The sequence below is a fragment of the Podarcis erhardii genome (genome assembly GCF_964252035.2).
Source record: "Podarcis erhardii genome assembly, chromosome: 8".
In the NCBI taxonomy this organism is placed as follows: Eukaryota; Metazoa; Chordata; class Lepidosauria; order Squamata; family Lacertidae; genus Podarcis; species Podarcis erhardii.
The window spans coordinates 67697717-67723389 of NC_138499.1; the positions used below are offsets into that span (position 1 = coordinate 67697717).

Here is a 25673-nt window from a genome sequence, read left to right on the forward strand (position 1 = left end):
TGATTCCATTGGATAATATAGCTATGATTTTACATAAATCTTATTGTGTCAGTAGGACGGATCCACCATACATTGGGTTTTCCAAACATTTATTTCAGAGTAAAAGAAAAAAGAAAAAAAGGAAGTACCCTAACTTTGGAAAGGAAGCATAACTCTATAACTCACACTCGTTTTCCCTCCCCCTTCCACTTGTTGTGGAGAAAGAATTAAACAATGCACTGTACAGTCTAATTTATGGAAAGAATTTTTTTTAATATCAAAAGAAAATGAATTGGAGTGGCAAGCTGGCCTCCAAGGTCTTGTCTACATATCAGGAGGAAAAGTGCAATCACTGCAGCTTATTCTCTTCAAGGAATGTAAAGTCATGATACATGATTGAGATTTGAAAAGGGGGGGGAATGATCCATTGCACAATCAAGAGGAAAATAAAATGGCAGCAAATCTTCAACGCCCAGTGGAGTGATTGTCGTCCCCCATCCCCAGCAATGGCACTTGCAGAAGTTATAATTAGGCCGGCCGTCTCCCTGGAGGCTCAGTCATGTTAGCAGGTATGGAAGGAGGAACAGATTCATGCATTGGGGTTGTTCCTCATGAGTTCCACATCTGCTTCCACCATCTCTTTCACCAGCTCCTGCCAAAAGGAAGGGACACAGACACAGACACACACACACACACACACACACAAAACAAAGAAACAAACAAATAGATGTGTCTGGCTCTGCTTAGAGTGATAGCTGTATTCCCACAACATTACTTCCCTCTAGTATTTATTTCCCCCTGAATTAGCCCACCAACCAGAACAAACCTTTTGAGATGCATTCAAACCATCTATTTATTGTGTCCTTGAGAGCTGGTCCTACCATTAGGCAGGCAATGGATAACTAATGTTCAGGGTATTCCTGAAGGACAGTAAATGGTTCATCATCATTACTATGATGCCAACAGGAGACCAGTTGGATGGTTCTGCTTCAGGCACTAAAATGGCTTGGGCTGCTTTGAATGCACCTTTTTCATTTGTCGCACTCAGTCTTCCCCTTTCTAATAAAAAAATAGGCTTGCCTTATTTCAAACGGTGAAAATCCAGACAGAAAAGTTGCACTGCTGGCATGGGCTGCTACATGTCTGGATTTTCCTGTACACGTGTATGATTTCCGCCAACTGCAGCATTCTGGATATGTCCAGGAAAATCCGGACGTATGGCAACCCGAGTCAGAATGACATTTCTCATGTTGAGAATGTTGCTCTGTCTCAGCATTCATCCAGCACAATGTTATGCTTTGGAAAATGCAATAATCCTTCCACAGTCTGCATGCACCTCATCAACTTTCCCAAGGACACGTGACCCTTGATAGAAAAAGCTCTCACCCCTTCCTTTAAATGATATAAAATGTTATTTTATTTCTACTAATAATGAGTTTATAAATTTTTCTAAGCACAGATTCGCCCCCCCAAAAAAACAGGCCATTAAATAAAATGAATGGAGATAAAAACCCCAAACAGAACTTACATCAAATGTGACTCTGGGTTTCCAGTTGAGTTTTTGCTTTGCTTTGGTGCAATCGCCTTGAAGAAAATCCTGTGGGGAATAAAAAGACGGGTGGGTGATTCCCTTTCCAGGCTGCAGGGGAGGTAGACAGGCAAAGTGATGGTTACGAAAGTGTTGATAGACATCACCTTGCCCCAATTTCATTACAGGCTCTTCCATCCACACAGAGCTTCTAGAAGGTGCCTGTGCTTCGCAGAAATTCAAACCACCTTCCTTCTCTGTCCCAAGTTTTGCAACTCCGAGTCAAAGTGCTGTGGCTTATAAATCACCAGGAGGCAGCATTCAAGAATAGCTGTGCAGGCCATTTACAATGTATGCTGCACATCAAAAATATCGACCCTTTAATGGATAACATCTTGTTTTAAGCTGTCATACCTCCTAAGACTTGCTACTGGCAGAGCTGTTTCAAATTAATGTATCCCACCTTGCACTCCCCCCCCCCCCGGCCAATTTTGGTTAAATTATAGAAGTAAATCAAACAGAAAACCTGACACTATAATGTTCTCTTTCAGATACAATCCATATGATCACTAAAAGGTAGTGCTGAAAAACTTCACAGTTAAGGGCGATATAACAAATGAACCAGCTGATTTTCTTATTTCGAACTACTAGCTGTTGCAGCTTTTTGGATTTACCAGTCTTTAAATGATCACAAAGGTCTTTCTAAAAGTGATCCTAAGGACAATAAGGATCATTAGGTGTCGCTTGTAAAGACAGAACAAAGGAGGAAAATGATTTTTATTGTAAAGTGCTCTGATGAGCAGGGTGCTTTAATTCAGCTTGTAGTTTTAAAAAATTAAAAATATATTCTTAACATCGCTTGTTAAAAAAAGAAAAAAGCTCATTTGCACCAGTTCTACCAAGACTGTGTTCACCAGGATTGGGAGCCTATGGCTCTTCAGATGTCAATTTCCACCATCCCTGACTATTAATTAAGCTATGCTGACTAGGGCTGATGAGAATTGGAGTCCAATGACATCTGGAGGAACACACACACACACACACACACACACACACACACACACACCAAAAGTCTTTTTCATTACTTCCACAACAGACACATTTTGGTATAGGAGCAAGATGCTTGATTTCAGCTTAGCACTCACAGGCTGCAGCTCGTCTTAAGATCCTTTTGAAAGTGATGCCCAGAACACCTTTTGACCAGGATCACATCACTTTCATATTTTGTTAATGCAAGCTGAGAGTGGAGAAAAGCTGTTGTAAAATCATGCACAGATTCTACGAAACATAGCTTATTTGGCAATTTAACGATCTAGGAACAGCAAAATCCAACTTCAGTCTGCAATCCTAAACACACTTTGGGTATGGCCAGTAATGAGATTTACTTCTGGGGAAATATGCACAGGATTTCACTGTAAGTTAAAACAACAACAACGCCCCAGAGAAAATAGTAGACTCTTTTTTGTGTGCTACGGTTATTTATAAGTCATTCAGTACCATCTAGTAGTAAAAATAATTTCACACAGACAAATGACAGTGGCTGAAACTCCATGATTTGCTGAATAAATGTATGAAGGATTGTGCCTGAAACCTTGGTGGCTAATAGTCTCTATTTCTGCAAGTGGTTCATGCTATGAAAAAAGTGTGATTATAATTACTTAGAAAACAACAATAGAAAAGGCTTGCAGGGGGGAAAAAATCACTGCTCAGCTACATTATTTAAAGTGTTAAATGAACTGAGATATGCACCTATTTAACTTCCAGATTTAGGCTGAACTGGAGCCTAGATGCCAGTCCAGGGGCAGACTAAAGCTCTGTGCTAGGACTTTGCTTTCTTAAAGCACATCAAAGATCAGAAAGTTTATGAAAGGTGAGGATGAGGTCCCTCTTCCCTGCCAAAACAAGGTTATGAAAAGTCCGCTGACCAAGTCAGATGCATTCCTTCCACTCTTCCGCTTCTGCTGTAGCACAACATAACAATGAATCTGGGTTCAAAGCACAGTCTAGTTTACTGTCTATTTTTTCTACAATGTATTTTCCCCCTTCTTTTTGGTGCCACTGGTCTCTAAAAATACATAAAATCAGGAGGGGAAGAGCATTGAGCCCCACAAATGACTTACTGGAGAATGTATTACGATACAGAAACACACTTTTTAAAAACAAAATCACAAAAGCAGCCTTCTTGCTTTCAGTAATTTGTTAGTACTTTATTTTTCACAGAACAAGGGATCCTGCACACACACTTTAAAGCAAAATACACTAAATCTTTACATTCTGTGAAAAGGAAAACAAAGCTTAAAATTGCAAATTTAAAATGTGAGTTACAACCTGTTTTTGGCTATGAAAAAGCAAAGACTTGGCGAAGCAACTGAAAGCCAGCAGCCAAACTGGTGCTCTTTAATACAAATCTCCCACAGATTTAAATTCACTTAGCTGTGATACGATCTCTGTAGGATAGCGAAAAGCATGAGTTTATCTAGTAATTTTTTTTTAAAAAAAACCTCCTCCCTTTTCGTAATTGCAGGTTTAAGTGTCAAATGCTGCACAATTATGTTTATTAAACTTGATCTCATGGCAGTTCAGTTTTATAGTCTTGGAAAAGACACATACTTTTGCATCAAAGAACTGGTTGTGGAGTGTGGTCTGGAATTTTTTAAAAATAAAGCAATGAAAGCCAGAGGAAAAAATGCAAACCATTTCTATGTCAATATCCCATTTCCTGAGTTCTGGTTCTGGGTGTCATCATAGCTTTTATTTTAGCTCATTAGGTGAATGATCTGGTTTCACAGTGCAATTTATTACTGTCTAATTCAATTTTCTTTAGCAAAGCATTCAATAGCTTCACAGTAGAAGCCTGGGTGAGGGATGGCTAGCACAGCTCCAAATGGTTTTGTTTGTTTGTTTGTTTTAAACTTGCAACTTAATTCTGAAACTTCCTTTAGTGGCTGGAAAGTTCAAAGAAGGATACATGTAAGGAGGTAGAGGAGTACAATGTCACAACAGAGGGTGTTAGCACTGTGTCACATCAATGTTCTACTGAGCAGCACAGGCAAACATACCAGGCTGTTCTATTCAAGTCAGTATAAGGATCTATCAAAAGAAGGGACTTTTTTGGGAGGGGAGGCTTAGAGTACTATATTTATTCAGAATTATATCCCACCATATATGGAGGGTTCAGTGTAGCTAACAGCAGTTTTTAATTAAATATGTGTGTCTCTTTGCCTCAAAGGAGTCACAAATTAAGCCAAACAGATTTGACAGTTCCAGTTACAGATAGGTAGCCGTGTTGGTCTGCCATGGTCAAAACAAAATAAAAAAATTCCTTCCAGTAGCACCTTAAAGACCAACTGAGTTAGTTCTAGGTATGAGCTTTCGTGTGCATGCACACTTCTTCAGATACGAAGAAGTGTGCATGCACACGAAAGCTCATACCTAGAACTAACTCAGATTTGACAGTGTTACAGAAATCACTGATAATGCTCATTGAATAAGTATGTCCTTTTTTTTTACAGTGCTATGTAATCATGACAGCAATGCCATATCTTAGGTTATGAAATCAAACAGTCTTAGCTCCCAAATTTGCCCAAATGATTTTTCAAACAGGTATAATAAAAATCTGTGTTGCACAGCTGGATTATGTTACATGGCATACATATGATGCAAATATTATAAAGGATTCCTGAAATTTGTTTTTAGCAGTTTTGAATATATTCATTTCGGTGTTATATACTTGTGTGAGCTGAATAAGCAGTTTTGAGTATAACACAACTTGAAAGCTAGAACTGTATAATTTCAGTCTGGTGTTAATATACATTTGCCCTGCCTTGATTACTTTGAATTGGTCTTTTACTGTGGTTTGGCCTAAAAGCATCACCTGATGGGAGCCAGGGGCGTGACAAAATAATGTTAATGTTTCTTAATGATTGTAGATGTTTTACCCATGGCCTGAAACCTAGCTTTTGGAAGACGACTACTCATAGCAAAGAGGGAGCAGAGATACTGTGAAAAACAGTTTCTGTAGTTTGAAATTAGACACAGAGAGCTGAAATCTTCTAGTTGCAGTTAGCTGAAAATGAGGTGCAGCCTGGGGGGCAGGGGCAGGAAGGCTACATGTTCTTTAGGGATCAGAAATTCAAAGGGCTATCCATTTGCTTCCAATAAGAGCTCTACTCTTGCATTTCAAAAAAAAAAAAACGTTACGAAGACACTGTAAGTTGCTGTCATGAAATGCTCTCATTGAAAGGTGATCAACTGCCCCAGAACTTTTAATCACTTTGGAACATGTTATAAATACAGTGCATACAGTGGTACCTTGGGTTAAGTACTTAATTCGTTCCGGAGGTCCGTTCTTAACCTGAAACTGTTCTTAACCTGAAGCAGCACTTTAGCTAATGGGGCCTCCTGCTGCTGCCATGCCGCCGGAGCACGATTTCTGTTCTCATCCTGAAGCAAAGTTCTTAACCCGAGGTACTATTTCTGGGTTAGCGGAGTCTGTAACCTGAAGCGTATGTAACCCAAGGTACCACTGTATTTATGAAAGGACCACTGTAACTCTGTAGAGTAACAGACAATTAAAGCAAGAGTGCAGGTCAATTACATTTTAGCAAACAAGACTACAATCAAATTGGTAATGGATGTTAAACAACTTTAGGAATTTCAGGACGGCATCTATGAATGGCATTCACTTTTCATTTTTCCCTTCACTATTTTTAGAAAAGTAAAGTTGTGGAACAAGCATGATACCAGGGGAATAGAAGAATGCCAGTGAAATTGGTTCTTCATCTAAATTTGTTTTAATGTAGTGTGAGCTGGCTAACCTCCATTCTTGTGCCAATAGGGTTTTTGGGTTTTTTTTTTTTTAAAGACAGAATTTTCACGAAGAGCCAAAAAGACTGGAAAATGCAAGCAGTTCAGATATAAAGTGGTTTCACTAGCAATTAAAGGCTAGACCACTTCCTAATGCGAACAAAGAAGCATTTCACTTGCTAAAAACATACATGCAAAGTAGCTTATTTGACGAAGGGGGAAATGGTCAAATAGAATTAAGATGCTTTCCATTAAGGGCTGGTTCTGAAAGGTGCTGAGCTCTAAAGTCCTCCATTTGTTTCATGATTTTGTTGGCACTCAGCACATCTTAGGATAAGGTCCCATTAAAAAGTTTCCATGATACGGTTAGGTCAATAACCAATCAGGAAATCTAAGCCCAACCTCTTCCATCATTTACTAAAAACCTGCCTGTTAATCTTTGGTCTAACGTTTCCAAAAGGCCAAAGCGCATGGATCCCAAGAAGTAATAAACACAAGGCCGACAATAATGATAAGGAATAGCCGTCGCTCCTCGTTTCTCACCACACTGCAGTATATCAGTACAAATTGAAGCTGAATCCAGACTTCTCCTTCAGTGACAGGGAATGATAAGAGACAAGAAGAGAACGGCAAACTGTCTGGGTTGTTCAGGAAGTTGGGAACTGGTGGCAATGTCCATCAAGGGAATGCTGTCAGCATTAAAACAATGCTTCAGCTCAACGTCAGGGAAAGGGCATCAGTCAGCAGAGTTTGACAAGCACATTGACAATGGAGACAATGGAGCAAAACAGAGGGGGTTGTCCCTGTGTGATGTGGTACTTAATTGCTTTGATGGAAACAGTGCAGAGTTTAATCAGCACAAGGATAAAATGCCTACCTATCTCTTCAGAGAGCGGGTTGCAGGCCTTACTTTTGTGCTTATGACAACCAAATCACATGGCTGGCAATGTAAATAAAAGCAAAATTATTTGACTGGTTCACTTGCTAAAAATGGTTCTTTAAGCAGATAAATGTCTCCCACCAGAGGCCTAATCCAAAGATCACTGAAGTCAGTGCTGATTTCAAGAGGCTTCAGATTAGATCAGTAGATCCTCTCCTCATTAAGGGGAAAAGTGATACCCCCTGTTATGTTCCATGTCCAGAAAAGATGAGACAGATGTGGGTTTAACTCCTCCATTCCTCTCACTATAGAATCCTATGGTAGTAAAGTCACCATAGGGTGCCTTTATTATGTCAGTACCCTGAGAAAATACTTTGCCTGAGTTGGTCAGCACATGACAGTGGGTACTCGCTACACCACAGTAAACCTCTGAAGATTATAGGTTGCTCTCTATTTATTTGACCTTCTTTTTTAAACTACAAAAAGCAAACAATAAGCAACATATTCATTAACCAACATTACATTAAGCACTCATTTTAAAAACAACCACTTTACATATTCTTTTTTCAGATCAAATTCATTGACACACCACATATTAAATTTCACAAAGGGGAGGGGAGGAACAGACAGTTAGAGTTAGGAGTGTGTTTAGCAGGCTTTTAGATATAGCATTGTTAGACTCAATGTGTAACAACAACAACAACAACAATTTTATTTATATCCCACCCATCTGGGTATACCAGAAATGGGAATGATTTTACCAGGAAATCATCCCTGACATGGTAAAATCAACTTGTAGTGAGTTTCCCACATCAAAAAGTAACATTTAAATCCAACCTAAGTACTCTTACCACAAGCTGTGGCAGTACTGACAAATACAAAAGTTCAGAATCATCAATTTTACATTCCAGCTTTTCATAAGACAATGAAATGTTTGCAACTGTATTTCTAAGTTTGATGGGGAAATTATGGAAAAATGTTTTCAGTATATTACATGGATCTCAAATTTTCTCTTTAAAATAAAATTGATATCTACATTACTGAAGTTATTGAAGTTATTAACCATTTGTAGATTTTGGTTAACCTAGTTAGCCTAATAGTTAACCAAAATCTACATATGGTTAATAGAAGATATCATATTACATTTTATTCAATTAATTAATTAATTAATACTATTTCAGTACCTCAGCTCTTGAATGATGCTACTTTTGTCAGTCCTTCCACATGCTTCCAGTCCTGCCTCCTTTGTCTACTGCCCCTTCCCCAATTTAGCCCACCCATCCTACAAAAACAGACATCTTTTACCCTTTTTAAACTGTGATGATGGTGGTGACCCCCTAGAACTGACTTGTAGGTGATCGAACAAGGAAGTGTAACTTGGTGCACAATTCCATCCCTGGAGTAAGGCACAGAGCTCCTTACTACTCATAGTACGCAAGAATCCTAAACGTCTTACCAACTTGCATTTGGTACCACAAAGCGCCTGCACTCTGCTTTAAGCAACTTGTGGTTCATATCTCTCATACCTATGACAGTCTGATGGACAGGTTGTCCTGCCTCGCTGTGGCGTGGCCTTTTACTCCCTTCCAGTTCTGTGATCCTGAGAATATACCACGTCCTTCCCCAGACGTTACCCTTAATCACTGATAAATGTCAGATTCTGTTGTTCCTTTCAATAGAAGAAAAATGATGTCACTGAACTGTTCCCACGGTACTCATAAAACTTTGTCTCAACCACATTTGAAGGACACCAGTACTTTAAAACATGGAGAGAGAATCATGAGGCAGTGATTTATATGAATATATTGTATCAGTGTATATCTAGGGTGAGAAATATTTTCTCCAGACATTTCTGATGGATAGTTACAAGTTTTGCTCTCCCTACTCAAATCGCACACAGCCAACATGGTGGTCTAGAGATCGGGAAAAGAGTTAGTAAGTTTTGGATCTCACTTCCAAGGCATGGTCACGCATCTATGACAATCTTGCTTCTTATTTATCAATTATAAACAACACAGCTTTGTTGGCAGGTTTTATATTATTATTATTATTATTATTATTATTATTATTATTATACATACGTATCTTCCATAGCCACAAAATTTTCTATTAGAGCTTCTACTCTTGTTGCAAAGCGAATGATTCATGCAACGGTTAAAGTAAAAGAAGGTGGGATGCTTTTGCATTCAGAGCAGGTCTCCACAAACGTATCCCTCAGCATGCTCCACAGAAGAGGAAATCCAAGCAATGGCCTTTCACATGACATCATAAAAGCCTAATTTATCACCAGCCACCAAACATCTAGAAAATCATAACATCCTTTCAGGAAAGCCATGTGCAAAATAATCAGATCTACTTTGATGACAGCTTTAATGCATTGGTCCAAGTAGGACACTACAAAGAGTAACCCTTTGCAGGTACTTGCTTACAACACATCCAGCTGCATTCTTCACCTCAAGAGGAGCATTTCCTGATTTTCATTCCATACACATACTTTCCCAAATTAGTATTATTCAAGTGAGATTCTACTCCAGCCCACATTCCATATTTAGAGTCGCTCTGTTAATTCACGTGCAGGACCAAGGATGGGGAAATTTTATCGTAAGTGAAGGATCACCCAGCATCGAAGGAGTTCTGTAGTAGCGTACAGTGCCCAAATGGACAGGTTGTGAATCCACATAACCAAGAACAAAATGGAGTAACCCTCTTTCTTCTGCCATTGAACTCCAAGGCCATATGGCAGAACCCTCCTCATCAGAGGCTTTGTCTATTGAATATGAGAGAGATATATCTCTTAATTCACTTAAAGCTGAAGCAGTTACCTTTTTGTTGAGGTGACTAATATTGTGAATTCTCTGAGACACAGCCTACTCACAGAGCTTGAGGTCAGGGCAGCACCGCAGACTGGCTCCCTGTTCTGGGTGCAATGGAGACAATTTGCATCATTTCTAAACAAGAAGGAAGTCAAGCCAATGGCTTTAAGGCATGGGCGCAGCCAGAATTTTTGTGGGGATGGGGGGCAGGCTTCTGTTAGGGGTGCAGAACCTCAGATTTGTATTGATTTAGGGGGGCAGCTGCCCCCCTTGGCTACGCCCATGCTCTGAGGGCATTAACTAAATGGGAACAGAGTTTGCTTTCCTATACAACAGATAATATGGGGCAGGTGCCTGAGTTTTACACAATCCTATTAGGCACTGGTTCTGACAGCTCAAACAAACTAAAAGCTATGTGGGAGCAGGACCTTGGCAGTGACAATGAAGAGACACAGTGGTCAAGTTCGTGGACAAAACACCCATTCAAAACTGTTTCTGCCCAAACAGGGATCCCAAAATCTGTGCTTGGTATGACGATGGTATATGACACCCATCCTCCTCAAATTATCCCATATGCAAGACTCTTAATTCCCATTTGTGTTGCAACGTGCTCTAACTAGGTGCCTTTGAAGCCGACTCAGAAACTTCAGTTCGTCTAAACTGCAGCAGCCAGATTACTGGCTGAGGTTCTGTTTGATCTCACAAAACTCCTGTTTTAAAACTACTGCATTGGTTGCCAATTCATTTCTTGGCCCAATTCAATGTGCTCATGTTGTTATTTAAAGCACTAAATAACTCATACCTGAAAGACTTTTACCTTCCCAACAGAACCTCTCAACTGCTGAGATTTATGTGATTTTATATTTAAAAACTGTTTTGCTTTTATATTGACTGATTAGGAACAGCATATAGAAGTGTCTTTAAGAGTGTTCAGCAAACTACCAATATAAGCTACATGAAGTCATTCAAAGCCAGCCTAAATACAAGGGTATTAACAAGGAGTTTATAATCTTAATCCAGCAATCAAAATCCAATACAATGAGCTAATGTGGTACAAATGGAGTCAATGGATGATGCAATCAAAAAGACACTCTAAGCCAACTTTTGAGGGGAGCCTCATAGGTGTGTGGATCCAAGCTATTTCAGTTTTTATTTATAGGGAAAATTCTGATTTTGAACTGCACAATGCATTCTGCAAAAAAGCTGTCTTGCTGGTGGCTCACTGGATATGGCTCAAGTGCTCCTGTGCTCTGAGATACCCATCAGATCTTAGTAACTTCTGCTTTTTAAAGTCACCATTTTCTCTTTGTGGCTCGCTGCTCTTTCATTTGTCACTTCAGCCTTTCGGCTAACCTTCTGAGGCTTATTGCCACAGGACGCAGTGAAGACTAACGTTACAGTGTCGAGTGATCAGTTTGTTTCATGGGTTCAATCCACAGTGGGGCTGTAGTACTGTATTTAAAAGCCCTCCACCACACGAGGAGCAGGCTGCTTGATGAGATCTGCCCACACCATTGTGGGCCTTTATAAACATCGCAGCGGCGTTGTGGGTTGAACCCACAGAAAAGCAGCTGCCCGGATGCTGCTCTTAACATCTGAAGGGCACGTATCTGGGTTCAAAGAGAGGTGGACAAATTCATGATGCACAGGAATATCAGTTAGCATTAGGAAGATTATTACGGCATGTGGAGTCATGTTCAGGGTGTTTCTAAACCACAGACTGCCAGAAGCTAAGGATGAGTGACAAGGATCTGATTGCTCTCATTATTGACGTATGCTGCTTAATTCTCGCTATGTTGTAGCTTTTATTGGATGCTACTAGAGACAGGATGAAGGTTTATGTGGACCATAGGTCAGATTCACAAAGGCTACTAATATTCTCTACTGCTCTTCTCAATAAAAGACTTGCTCTCCTTTTCAAGCGAAAGCCAATCTGTATTTTCTGTTCCTTAGTTCTACCCAGATATCTTGCAATACCCTGATGATCATCGTTATCTTTCAGTCTAAGGGTTTTGGAGCTTTGGTTTCCCTTATTTTGAATCCAGATTTCCAGGCAGCAGTGTACCAACCACACACTCTATGCAATCTGTTCATTTTCTTTCCTTTAGAGAGCCAGTGTGGTGTAGTAGTCGAGAGCGGTAGTCTCGTAATCTGGGGAACCGGGTTCTCGTCCCCGCTCCTCCACATGCAGCTGCTGGGTGACCTTGGGCCAGTCACACTTCCTTAAAGTCTCTCAGCCCCACTCACCTCACAGAGTGTTTGTTGTGGGGGAGGAAGGGAAAGGAGAATGTGAGCCGCTTGGAGACTCCTTAAAGGGAGTGAAAGGCGGGATATCAAATCCAACTCTTCTTCTTCTTCTTCTTCTTTACTATTCCAGCTGGCACGCTTATGGGGAACATCCAGGTCAAAGGATCGCTGCTGCCTTGTATCCTCTGTTTGTTCCAGAGACAAATGAAAAAAAGCAATGCATGCTGCACTGGAAGAAATGGATGGTTTTTCTATTATAGCAGCAGTGTTGCATAGATAGCTCTCCAAACACTTCTGCTTGTATTATTTACATGTGTGCGTGAATCTTCTGCCATACTGTTTACGTTTCGTAGATGAGATGATACATCCAGAGCAGTGATGGGGAGCCTCTGACACATGAGTCCAATTAGGCCAGTTGGGTCTCGCCATGTGAGGCAGCTTCAGTCAAGTCATGCCTGCTGCCATACACTTGATCCTCTTTTCATGCAAAGACACTGTGCCTTTGCACAGTGATTGCCATGATTATATGCTCATTGTTGGCACCTGCAAACTCCTGGTGCCTTTGCCCAGGCAGGTTGATTTCAAACCACGTGGGCAAAGGAAAACAGGACACCTCATCAGGTGAATGACAGGTGGGCAACTCCAGCCACCTGTCAAAGTCGGCCCAAAGTCGGGGCGGGGGGTGTAAGGACTGTGGAACGCAACCAGTTCCTCACCCCTCTTCTACAGCTACTGAACTGATCTAATGAATACATTTCCCAGCAGTCTGGCTTCCATCATGTTAGGAGTGCCCTCACAGATACGGGTTACTGAAATGCCTATAAGCAACTTTCTTTTTTTCAGGGCATCATCACCAAATGAAAATTGTCTTGATGTCAGTCTGTCCTCTCTGTGAACCTCTTAGCTTAAAAACCGTCAAGTGAAAATGGCATTTTTGATCGACTACCAAAGAAATCTTGATTATTTCACCCTGCAGCAAACATGAAGGAACATTTCAGAAAAGGAAAAACACACACACAAACCTTGTCATTTTCAAATGATCCTGCCTAGTTACAAAGCTTCCTTTACACCCAGAAGGAAGGGCAACACTGAAGCATACTCTATTTACCGTATTTTTCGCCCCATAGGACGCACCGGCCCATAGGATGCACCAAGTTTTTTTGGGGGGAAATAAAGGGAAAAAAAATTATTCCCCCCCAGGTGCTTGTGGGGCCGGCAGCGGAGAGAAGCGCTCTTCTCCCCGCCGCCCCCCTGCAGACCAGGTCCGGGGACAGCGGGAAGACGCACTGCGCCTCCCCGCTGTCCCCGGAGCTTGCAGGGCTGGCAGCGGGGAGAAGCACGCGTCTCCCCGCCGTCAGCCTCCAAACCACATCGGGAGACAGCGGGATGGCGGCGTTCCGCCTCCCCACTGTCCCCCGACCTTGTGGGGCTGGCGCTGCGGCTCTCCTGAAGCCTGGAGAGCGAGAGGGGTCGGTGCGCACCGACCCCTCTCACTCTCCAGGCTTCAGCGAAAGCCTGCATTCGCCCCATAGGACGCACACACATTTCCCCTTCATTTTTGGAGGGGAAAAAGTGCGTCCTATAGGGCGAAAAATACGGTAGGTTTTCTTTAAGATGAACTGGCCCGGGGGAGGGGGAAATATCCTTTCTGTTAAATGTTAAACATTGTCTATGTGCTTCATCTCAGGTGATAAGTTTACTTTTAGATGTTCACCCTTTTAAGTTATTTAAGTACTGGCTACCATATGGGTTTTAAAAACGCAGTTCAGGAATCTTTTAGATGACATATGGATGCCTCTGAGCCTAGCTAGTGTCCTATGTATGCACCTATGTTCCAAAATAAGCAGATTTTCACCACGCTGTGAAGAGGCCTTGGTGTTTTGATAATACAATAGCTTTCAAATAATAATACTTGGTAAACAGTTCTGTTGCTGCTATGCATAATGACGTTGAAACCACACAAAACAACTCAAATAATTCCGTATCACACACAATGGAAAACCCCCAAACCAATGTTTAATATGGGTCATAGATTACCAAAGTACATTTAAGCGTAAGGAAGGAAACCAACATTACATTCTGTGGTTTTGCTGCCAATTTTTAAGGTACAACATCAATTACAGACGGAGAACTAAACTGGTTTTTTTAAACAATTGCGGGATGCAAAGGAGGTCCTTGACAGATATTTCATATCATGATGTTATCCTCAGTAAACAGCAAAGAACAGAATGGCAAAGAGAGCTTGTTTTTCAGTAGGACCTACCTTTTAGAATTGCTTATTTTGGTAATTAAAGTCATATGTTTTTAGTAATGTGAAAAAATTAAGATCTTTATTAGGAACATGAACCACCTTATGACAGTGTAACCCTGTATGCAGTGGCTGATGCTTCCAAGAGTTGCTTACTTCTATTCCTCCTCTTCCTCAGTGCTTACTCAAAGCTCACACAGTTTGGGAAAATGTGAGTAGCACAATGTAAATATAGTGTACAGTTGAAAAAGAAGAAGAAAGCATTTGGGACGTCCCACTTTCTCTAAGGGCTTCTACGTGTTGTTTAGAAAATTATTTCCTTTGCAATTTCTTTTAAAGCAAAGAGTAAGATGGAAAGAAAAAGGTAGGAGTAAAGTTGTAGGACTGATGAGAGAAGTGATACAAAAAGAGAAACACCAATTAAGTTGTTCCCTGAGCTACTTCATCATATAATTAACTGCTTGGGGCAAAAAGATGTGTTCCTCCATGCAGCCGTTTGATTGAAACTACCAATGCATGTTAAGTGAAGAATTTGGTATCTTCTTTGTGAGCAAATTAATGCAGATTAGGCCTCTTCTTTCTTTTCCAGTTCACAGCAGGTCTGTGCTGACAGATCAGGAGTCAGAATATGTTCCACACCCGTGTCCATCAAACTGACAGTTTTTATTGCTAACACAGAGATCCCTGGTTCCCCATTCATTGCTGTATTTTTACACTGGATTTTGGCTGGAGTGTCAAAAAGGAATTTTTGACTCAGCTTTGTAATGTGAGTTGTGAAACATGGGAATGACATTTCTCTATCTTAGCAAGAAGTCCAAAGTTCTCTGAGTTTAGGAGCAAAAGAATCTATGAAGTCTACATTAATGTTCTTGTTAGTTCAGGTTGCCACTTCCTGTAGTGTCAGGATTTTGCTCCATGCACTCAGACTTCCCAGGCAATAAAGGAGATGATGAGGTCCAGCCAAAGATATTCTGCTGCCCGAGGCAAAAGTGTCACCCAGCCCAAACTCCATGCACTGGCAGTTCCGTCTGACTTTGAAAATGGCAACAAAACAGCATCCTCAGTTAACCTGAAGAAAGGAGGGTGTATGTCAGGTTGTGTGGCACACATAGCTCTAATCTCTAACAGTGGGGAATGGCAAGGGTCTCAGGAGCAATGGTCCACCCCCCTGCAAGTACGTGCTGTCAGAGGGGTTTGCCTCACTCTGCCTAATGATAGGACTGGCTCCGGAAATTAGGGTGTGCTGTTATACAGGTTATATTAATACAATCAGTGAATCAGCATCTAACATAGATTGGCTGGATTCAGAGGACTGGTGGGAGAGAGTAGCTGGGAGACTCTCAAGGGAAGAAGGCTCAGAGCCAGGGGGTTGGTGGTGGGATGACAATGAGATGTCAGAGGGAGTAGAGGGAGAAGACTGGGAGGAGTGTGAGGATGTTTAGGGAGGCAGGAGAGGATATATTATTTTATGATATCCTTCCTAACTTGCATGAGCAAGTTCTATAACTTAGCAGAGTTGTTAAACAATCCCCCTTTTAAATTACACAGCGGTCAGCTAGTTGCAGGCTCGTCTGAGCCTCATTATTTAGGATTCCTGGCAAGATCCTTTTTTATATCCCTCCTAAAAGAATAGACGCAACCATCTGATTAAAGTTAACATATAACTAGTTTACTTACAATCATCCAGTTCACAATAAGATCCCTGAAGGCAGACTTAATTTACAAAACAACATATAACTATATGAACTATCCCATAAGGGAAATAGTCTCAAGTGACTGCAGCTCAGCAGTCACTTCTAACTCTTAGGGACACAAAAATGGAGAACAAGAAGAGCAGAACATGGAGGCTGTGTGCTCCTCTGTCCAAGAACAAGCCACACCCACATTAAGTCACATGCAAAGGAAGTCTGTCCCAGCTCAGGAGGAACTAGCAAGTTTTCTCCTGAGTGATACAAAGCATTCCCCAGCATGTGCATTGTAGGAATGCTGTATCTGACTGCAGTACATTTTTACATCCCACAAGGAGAAGGTGTCAGAAGCTGAAGAGGCAACATGGTTTAGTGAGCAGGAAGAGGCTGTGGCAGACAGCAGTCCAGAATCAGAGGCTGGAGAGGAGAGGAAGGAGGCCAAGAAGCAGAGATGAATCAGGCTGCTGTAGAAGCCAGGGGGTCTCCCGCTCCTGCTGTGACCAGCTCCCTTCCCCCATGGTCTCCCAGAACCAGAAGAGGTGTGAAGAGCGTGGAGCAAAGACAGGTAACACATTAGTCTCAGATTGCTTGGGAAGGACCTGGGAAAGGAGGAAATTTAGGAAACTGTGGGAAGGAGGGGACCTTTAGTCCTTGCAACTGCCTCATTGGGAAAAGCTGTTTTTTTAAAATACAGAGGTCTTCCACAAGACCTCCCTTAGTATTATTTCAGTAAGTATAGCTGAATATCAGTCTTGTGCACGGGTATAGAAGTACCTGCACACATGCCCAGAACCTTTTTAATGGCTTTTGAATAGTTTTACTTTTGAATGGTTTTATTGTATGGTTTTATTGCAGAAAACTGCTTTGATATATTTTTTAAAAAGGATATAGTGCTATACACATTTTTTTATAAATCAATAAATAATGATGATGACGATGATGATGATGTATTGGAGGAGTGCAGGAGTAGTGAATGAAAGGAGGAGCCAGAAAACACAGCACAGAAACATTCCATCAAGGACTTCCCACTGGTGTGGATGGGAAATAACAGTACATTCTATGCAAAGTTTAAGTCTTAAACTGCATCTAAAAACAAATCGTATATCTCCTAAACCTTAGAGAAGTTCGAAGCCTTAAGCAACACAACATCTCTTGTTTATCTGTAGATGGTTTCTTAACAAGTGACCACTAACTGTAGTTAGGCTGGCTTCATTCTTTGATCAGCCTTCCAGTAATGTCAGCTCTTCAGTTATGGTGCTTAATAGTTGGGGATCTTACCTAAGAGCACTTACCACAAAGAGTAACTTTAATTTTAAAAACTTGATGTGTATGGGGCAGTGTGGGGTGGGGAGGGAACACTTTTGCTGTGAATCAGAACAATCCACATGCACTCAAAATATCTGCAGTTTTCAGGAGTGTTAGATTCTGCACTTGGATTTCTCATTTAGCTAAAAGATGTGTAAAAACATATGCAGGCAGACGGTTCTTTGGCAGCACACCTGAAGAAGATCAAGCATGTAAATGATTGCTTATAAGTCCAATAGTAACTCACGTTCACTAAAGGAGTTCCAGAGCTCTCTTTGGAGTATGGTGGAAATAATTTATTTGTTTTGTGGAAAGTACGTTTTCACAGCTAAGCAACATAGCTTTAGGGAATAAATACCAATGACATAGTCACATAGGACCTATAATCCAATTATTATTTTTTTAAAATGGTAGCAGAACAATCCTGACATAAAGCTAATGCCAAGAGGAGTGTATCATGCACTTCAAAATGTTTTCCTAATACATCAGATCTGAGAAGTGAAACTAAGAAGGGAACTGAAAACTTGAGTCATATTGTAAATCCATGGACTTTTCTATACCCCAGGAAGAATGGCACCATGAGCTTTGCAGATAGGACCATAAAGTCTTAATTTGTGAATTCTCTCCTGGTCAGCAATATGTATGCTTTTTCTGGTCATCAGTCCATTATGACAAATCTGACACCTCTCCAGCCAGAAGGAGACAGATTTGTCAAAATTCTGGTGGCCTCAAGCCTGTTATTTCCTAACTGATTTTTTAAATAATTAACTTGCACAGCTAAGTATGACCACCATTCATATATCTGAAGTCTTCCTGAGCAGTTGTTGTTTACTAATTACAACAAATGCACAAACAGAGGAATAGCCACAAATGATTTTTTTTTCTTTACAAGGACAATGTTAAGAGGCAAAATGTGTTTTCTGTATTCCCCAAACTTTCTACCCAGCACACCTACCTGAAAGTCGGTAATGAGTGTCAGCCTTGCAAAGGAATAATTTCTAGAGAAATAAGAGTCTAGGCCTGCAAGTCACACTCTGACTGCCCCTGTTCCCATAATAATGGAAGTAGGGGCTCGACATGAAGCCACCTAGTGGTGAGGGAAATATATGATACCCATACCCAGATGGAGTATAGTCTTCATAATTTCACACACTCCGGCAAAAAGCAAAGGGCAGAGGGAACATTTCTGAAGGTCTGCATCAACCTGACCGTTTCCCTGAAATAAGCTGGCTATTACAAACGGTTGTGAATTTGTCCTTTAACACTGAGCATATGGCAGCAAAACTTCACATTAAAAATACTTACAGTGGTACCTCGGGTTAAGAACTTACTTTGTTCTGGAGATCCGTTCTTAACCTGAAACTGTTCTTAACCTGAAGCACCACTTTAGCTAATGGGGCCTCCTGCTGCCGCCGCACGATTTCTGTTCTTATCCTGAAACAAAGTTCTTAACCCGAGGTGCTATTTCTGGGTTAGTGGAGTCTGTAACCTGAAGTGTCTGTAAGCTGAAGCGTCTGTAACCCGAGGTACCACTGTATTCTACTTAAATCTTTCTTTTACATGGGACTCACAATGGTCTGAGCAGTTCAGTTTCAGCAGTGGTGCAACAACAGATGATTCCCAGGTCTTGGACAACACCCATTTCCATAGTACAGTGGTACCTCGGGTTATATATGCTTCAGGTTAGATACGCTTCAGGTTGCAGACTCTGCTACCCCAGAAATAGTACCTCAGGTTAAGAACTTTGCTTCAGGATGAGAACAGAAATCGTGCTCCGGCAGCGCGGCAGCAGCAGGAGGCCCCATTAGCTAAAGTGGTGCTTCAGGTTAAGAACAGTTTCAGGTTAAGAACGGACCTCCGGAATGAATTAAGTAGTTAACTTGAGGTACCACTGTACTGGTGAGTAAAATCCATGACTAAAATATAGGTTGGTCGTACACACAGTGGATTGCTCTTGGTGTTTACTAGAAGTTCAAGAGGCACTCAGTGAGGTGCTGACATTTACGGAGGGAAGTTTTATGATGGGAAATCTATCCCTTACATGACAGCTACATTTCTCGCCCTGTAACATGATGATCCAACTGATAACAGCACTGTTTTAACATGCTGCAATAAAAACGTCTAATTTCTTTGTTGTTTTATGACACTGGCTAATTTTGGAATGCTTTCAAGCATGATATTGATATTCACCTGGGATCTGCTTGCATTCAGAAACAGCTACTTCCAATTCAAATTAGCAGACTAAATACGGGATCACAAACTGTACAGGATCACAAACTGTAAGGATTGCTACCAGGGCAATTAGCAAAACTAATCTACTGTAGAAAAGAGAAAACCCAATGATGAATGATAATAAAAAGAAGGCATCAATAATGCTAACATTAAAATCCAATATAAAGCATCCTAGACACAGCAAGGAAGCAATTTTCATTATCAACACAATAAGAAGGATACTATGGTTGCAACAGGAGAAATGATAAGACTTTTTCATTTTAAGTGCAGATTTCTTGTTCAAGCTGTATTCACATTGCATTTCAGGAAGTTCTCACTGGAGACTCCAGAATTTGTAAGGACCTTAGAATTGAAATCGGGACTGAGCTTCAAAGTGCACAGTTCCAAAATTCAATGCTTCACAAAATTAGGTGCCATCCACATTTTGAGTTATTTGAGCCTAATAGTTTCTACCAGCTGATACACCATGACTACACCTAGGCAATTACTAGAGAAATACGAACATTTACCATTTACCATTAACCTCACAGTTTATCTGCCTGAACAATCTCACCAGCTCTTAACCCCAAACCTCACCCTAAGTGACACCAGAAAGGTGTTGTGCAACTGTAGCTTCCATTGTCCTGTTTCAGGGATTACAGGGGAACCCAAATTCTTCCCACACAAAGTACTTCTCTCTTTTTAGTCAGCTGGTGTATACCTTTATGGCCTCAGGCCAAACTCCCAGCAGGATTTTGCCAGCTATTCACATTTATCAGAAAGCTTTTACAAATATGGCCTCTATCCAGATTTTTTATGTTTCAGCTGCAATCTGATGATCTCTTCTCCCAAGACATCCTGGTATACACAACGGAAAACATTTATGGCTCACTTTAATTACATTTCACTTTCCACTTTGGTGTAATGAAGCCAAGGCGGGCCCAATACATTTTGAGGCGAACCACAAAATGGCGCCCCCTCCCCACCAGGGAAGAAAGATCTACATCAGGAACAAGGGGGAAGTAAATATCTGCATCGGGGGTGTGTGTGTGGGGGGTGTGTGTTATTGGCTTGTTGTTTTTATTTTGATTATATATGTTGTGGTTTTTATGTTGATCTTTTCTGTGAACCGCCCCGAGACCTCTAGGTATAGGGCGGTATATAAATTCAACAATAATAATGCAAATAATAATCTGCTGCCCCTGTGAATCCTGTCACCTGAGGTAGTCACCTCACTTTGCCTCATGGGTGGGCCAGTCCTGAACAAAGCAAACCAATAATTTCCCTTCCCTTCTCAACACAGAGGCTAAATCAGGCATAGGCAAACTTGGCCCTCCAGGTGTTTTTGGACTACAACTCCCACCACCCCTAGCTAACAGGACCAGTGGTCAGGAATGATGGGAATTGTAGTCTCAGAAACATCTGGAGTGCAAGTAGATAAATAGGTATCGCTCCGGTGGGAAGGCAAGTGGCATTTCCGTGCACTGCTCTGGTTTCGCCAGAAGGGGCTTAGTCATGCTGGCCACATGACCCGGAAAAAACTGTCTGTGGAAGCGGACAAACGCCGGCTCCCTCGATCTTTAAAGCGAGATGAGTGCCACAACCCCAGAGTCGTTCACGACTGGACTTAATTGTCAGGGGTCCCTTTAGTTTTACCTTACTGGTTTCTGGTAAATTACCAGAACCTTCAATGAACAGCGATGTAGTTTTATTGCTAGGTTTGCAGTTTATATTTTGTTTTCTCTCACCTTTGTATTTCTGTATTCTCTAACCTGATAATGGCATTTTCATACTGATTTGTTTTACGATTAGAAGTCACCTTGTGAGTTTCTTAAAACTGAAATGCTGGATATAAATACCTTAGGCACACATATACAAGCAAATGAAGGGCTAAATTGTCATTATGTACAAGCACAGGAGCCAACACCCCCCCCATAAAATAGTTGGTGGGCATTGCCGTTCAAATGGTGCGAGTGCCACGTCATGTGATTGATTATGCAGGGCAGGGCTGATCTGCCCTGGCCCCCAATATTTTATTCAAGTTGGCACCCCTGTGTGCAAGTTTATACCATCCTTTGAAATATACTGCTCTTGGTGGAAATATCCACACTCATGCTTTTTTAAAAAATGGAATAATTCTTTCCCATTTAATATTAAAAATATGAATCATCACTGGTCAAAGAATGTGCATTTAATTTTGAAAAAAACAATATCTTGCTTGGAAAAAGAGATAAAATAATTGTTTTAATTATTTTTGTGCAAGTTATGTTCTCGGTAACATTTGGGTCTAATATTTTTTTTACTGCTAGTGTGATTTTATTAGGCAAGGCAAGGTGATTAGTAGGTGGACATGACTATGTTCATTCAGGAAAACTGGGATACAGTGGTACCTTGGGTTACATAAGCTTCAGGTTACAGACTCCGCTAACCAAGAAATAGTACCTTGGGTTAAGAACTTTGCTTCAGGATGAGAACAGAAATCGTGCTCCAGCGGTGCGGCAGCAGCAGGAGGCCCCATTAGCTAAAGTGGTGCTTCAGGTTAAGAACAGTTTCAGGTTAAGAACGGACCTCCGGAAGAAATTAAGTACTTAACCCAAGGTACCACTGTACAGGATATAAGTCAATTACGAATTAAAATGCTTCAGAGTTGTTGTGCGTAGATGAATCTAAGCTTCAGAAGCCAGGAGGAAATCTTCCCCAGAGAAATAGGCAAAGCATTATATACACCCTTAAGTATTTACGCAACGACAGTCACTGCATTGTTAGGATACACTAAGATTCTATTGCACATAGGATGTCCCAGATGGCCCAGAAGTGACCTTTCAGAGAATGATCACACCCTAGGGTGTCTAAGTACTATTGCAACACACCAACATGGACTGAAAATCCACAGGCAAGAAACAAAGGAGTTTAATTTTAATGAGAAAAGAAGTGGGCCGGGTTCACTGAAGCTGCAACAGAGAGGATTAGGTTTAGCTTTCTCCTGCCAGTAGCGCCATGTGGAGGATTTCATGCAAGTTAGGACAGAGTATTATTTCTTTTGCCTGACCTCAATGTACCTGGTAGGTGTGGAGAAGGGACAGGCGCTTTAATTCCCAACTGAGCTGCACAGGGAGGAGTATCTGGGAGAGAAGATCCTAGTTAAACCAGCGCATTGCTCAGTCTCCCAGGTTACACCTACTCGGTCAGTGGACCTTGTTAAAACACTGAGCCACAAACACACTTTACAAAGGTAAGAACAGAAACCAGCTTTTTCTGTGACAGTGGTTGTTCACTAGTATGCACCATTCTTTCTAGAAGCTGAGTGTGACATCTTGAATAGCTTCTGCCAAATCATTCTAGATCAGTGTTTCCCATATGGCCCCCTGGGAGCCTCCAGGATATTCTAAGGGGCCCCCAAGTGAAAAATGTGTAAATGGGGAGCCACAGCAAGAGCCTAGGGGACCACAGAGGGAAGTGACAAGTGATTTTTTTAAAAAATCCTGATTGGCTATCTGCTTGGCCAATCACAAGCGGGTAAGGGGGTGGTCCACCAGGGCCTATCACTCCTTTTTGCCAGGTGCAATTTTATTGGAGCAGTCCTGGTTTGTTTCCAGCGGGAGAAGGCAATCGCTGAGGCTCCTGTTTTGACCAGTAGAGCCTGTGATCCACAACATTTGGTGGTGGTGGGGTGGCAATGGGTAGGGCTGGGAGAGCCAGAGATGCTTATTGCTGCCACCAGAGCAGCAGATGTTTGAGTAAAGCAGGGATAGAATGACACTGAGATGAAAATGGCAAATTTAAGCAGCATCAGAAGTTAGAGTAAATCAGGGATGGAGAATTACTGAGAGGGAAAGTCGCCATTTTAAACAATGGCAGAGATTTGAGTACAGTGAACTCAATTTCTTGAGGACAGCAAGAAATGAGTTTGTCTTGGCTGTTTTGGTGCTAACATCTCTGCTGTACCCATCTCTACTATTCTTCATTGTTAAAACTAGGTGGGTTTTTTTAACCCTTCAGTGTTCCTCCATCCCTGCTTTACTCAAACCTCTGCTGTTTCCATCTGAAATTCCATTCTCAGTATCCTTCCATCCCTGCTTTACTCAAAACCCTGCAGTTGTTTAAAACTGCCATTTCCCTCTAGGTGACCCTCCTTAAAGTTCTGCCATTGTTATGCCAGACACTCACTTCTTCTATTCTTATTATCAAACATGATGGCTGAAATAATTCAAATGGTCCATTTTAAAATCCTGTCTACCTTGGGCAAACTGCTTGGGAAAATGTCATATATAGCAGCAAAAGCACAATTTCACCCAATGAGGATGGAAGGGATCTCCTTTTAAACCTATGTTGCACTGAAGTAACTAGAACGTAATTAAGACAGCTGGCATAATTAACTGCAGCATACTGTTGGCACGACTGAATTTAGGCCTAGAGGAAAAGTGTGGTTTGTAAAATGACATGCATGATGCAGAGATTATGTAGTTCCTATCTTGGATACTTAGCGTTAATGGATCGTAGCACGTCTGAACTAGAACTAGCAATGGGGCACACCTCTGTATTGACAATCACGGGGTTATGATGTGCTCTATTAGCTGTTAATTGAATTCAGCCCTCAGGCTTCTAGCAAATGATAGAAGATTTCTTGCTTTCCCATTTTCCCCCATGATAAACATTTGGAACCCAGCAGCAACCCTAAAAGAAGAGGATACATTCCACAGCTTCACTGTATAATTTTGAGGTGTTATTGTGTTTTAAAATATGGATTCAATAATTGTTTGGTTATACCAGCTCATGTTAACGTTTTTCAGATAGTACTGGAAATGTTTCTGCGTGGCCTTTCTTCAATCAGCTGTCTTGCATGGAAAGTATAAAGGCGTGTAAAGAAGGAGCTCCTTTTCAATCATCCAATATTGTTCTCTACAACCCAAATAAAAGATTGCACACACTTGTCCAATAAGATAAAATACGCTCGCACTATCAGTTTAAAAACACTTCCCCACTCCTCCCCAGAAACAATGCAAACCATTTCTCATTCTACTTTATTATGGGGTTGGAATTAGAAAGAAAGAAGGTTATATTTATGTTTTATACCAAATGTTTAACTCTGAATATGCTCAAAGAGTTGTACAGGGGTTGTAGTTAATAATCTTGGCTCCTTTGGTTCAGCTAAAATGCAATCCGCACTATAATAAACACATTAAAAATTCATACTGAAGTAGTTCAAACTATACCCTTATTATAATTTACTTCCACGGTCTTCATCAGTATCATTTATATCTTACACATGTGGTGTATAAATATAACCTCTTGAGGCACATATATACATTTGGATTATCTTATGAGTATTAAAAAAGAAACACTCCAATGCAGGGTATGATTAATTGACTTAACAGTTGGTAGTTTAGCTTTTGTTAATATCCTCAAAGGCAGTTTATACTTTGAACAGTTCAATGTATATAATCACTATTATTTTAAAAGGGTCCCATCCCATCTTTGAAGGAAGAAATGTAAATGGCTAATGTAAGCATTAAAACTTGAATAACACTCCCAAGGAAAAGGGATAAATTGCACCAACCTTTGACTGAAAACCCCCACATACATCATAAAACTTAAGTGGGAGAGTACGGGCTAATGATTAAAAGATGAAAAATTTGGGTGGCTTCAGTCATGCATTTACCACCTCAGATGCTGGAAGTTTTGCTATGTACATTGCTGAGCCATGCCAGGTTTTCAGTGCTGTCAGAACGAGACAATTAGACATGAATTTGTGTGTGGTAGCGAGCACTGTATTTGCCAAAACTATCTTTTTGGAAGTGGTACATTCAAAGCTGGAGAGTTTGGGTTTCAGCTTCTCTTAATTTTGGGTAAATGGTTTATTTTATTTAAGGGATATATACTTATACTTTCTCCACAGCTGTGATAACCTTTGCTGACTCGCCCCCTTACCCCTGTCCCAGGAGAATATCTTACAATAAGCCATGTGGGC

The 25673-nt window shown here is 41.0% G+C and overlaps 1 protein-coding gene across 1 annotated transcript in view; it reads right to left on the minus strand.

Annotated features, from left to right (window-relative positions):
• Positions 1–231: 231 nt before the first annotated feature.
• GMDS (GDP-mannose 4,6-dehydratase) overlaps positions 232–25673 on the minus strand; it is a 298993-nt gene continuing 273551 nt past the window's right edge. Inside the window, exons 10-11 of the mRNA XM_081873145.1 lie at positions 1508–1576; positions 232–631 (exon numbers count right to left, since the gene is read on the minus strand). Of these exons, the coding sequence (XP_081729271.1) occupies positions 569–631; positions 1508–1576 (132 nt within the window). The 3' untranslated portion in view covers positions 232–568. The remainder of the gene's footprint in view (positions 632–1507; positions 1577–25673) is intronic.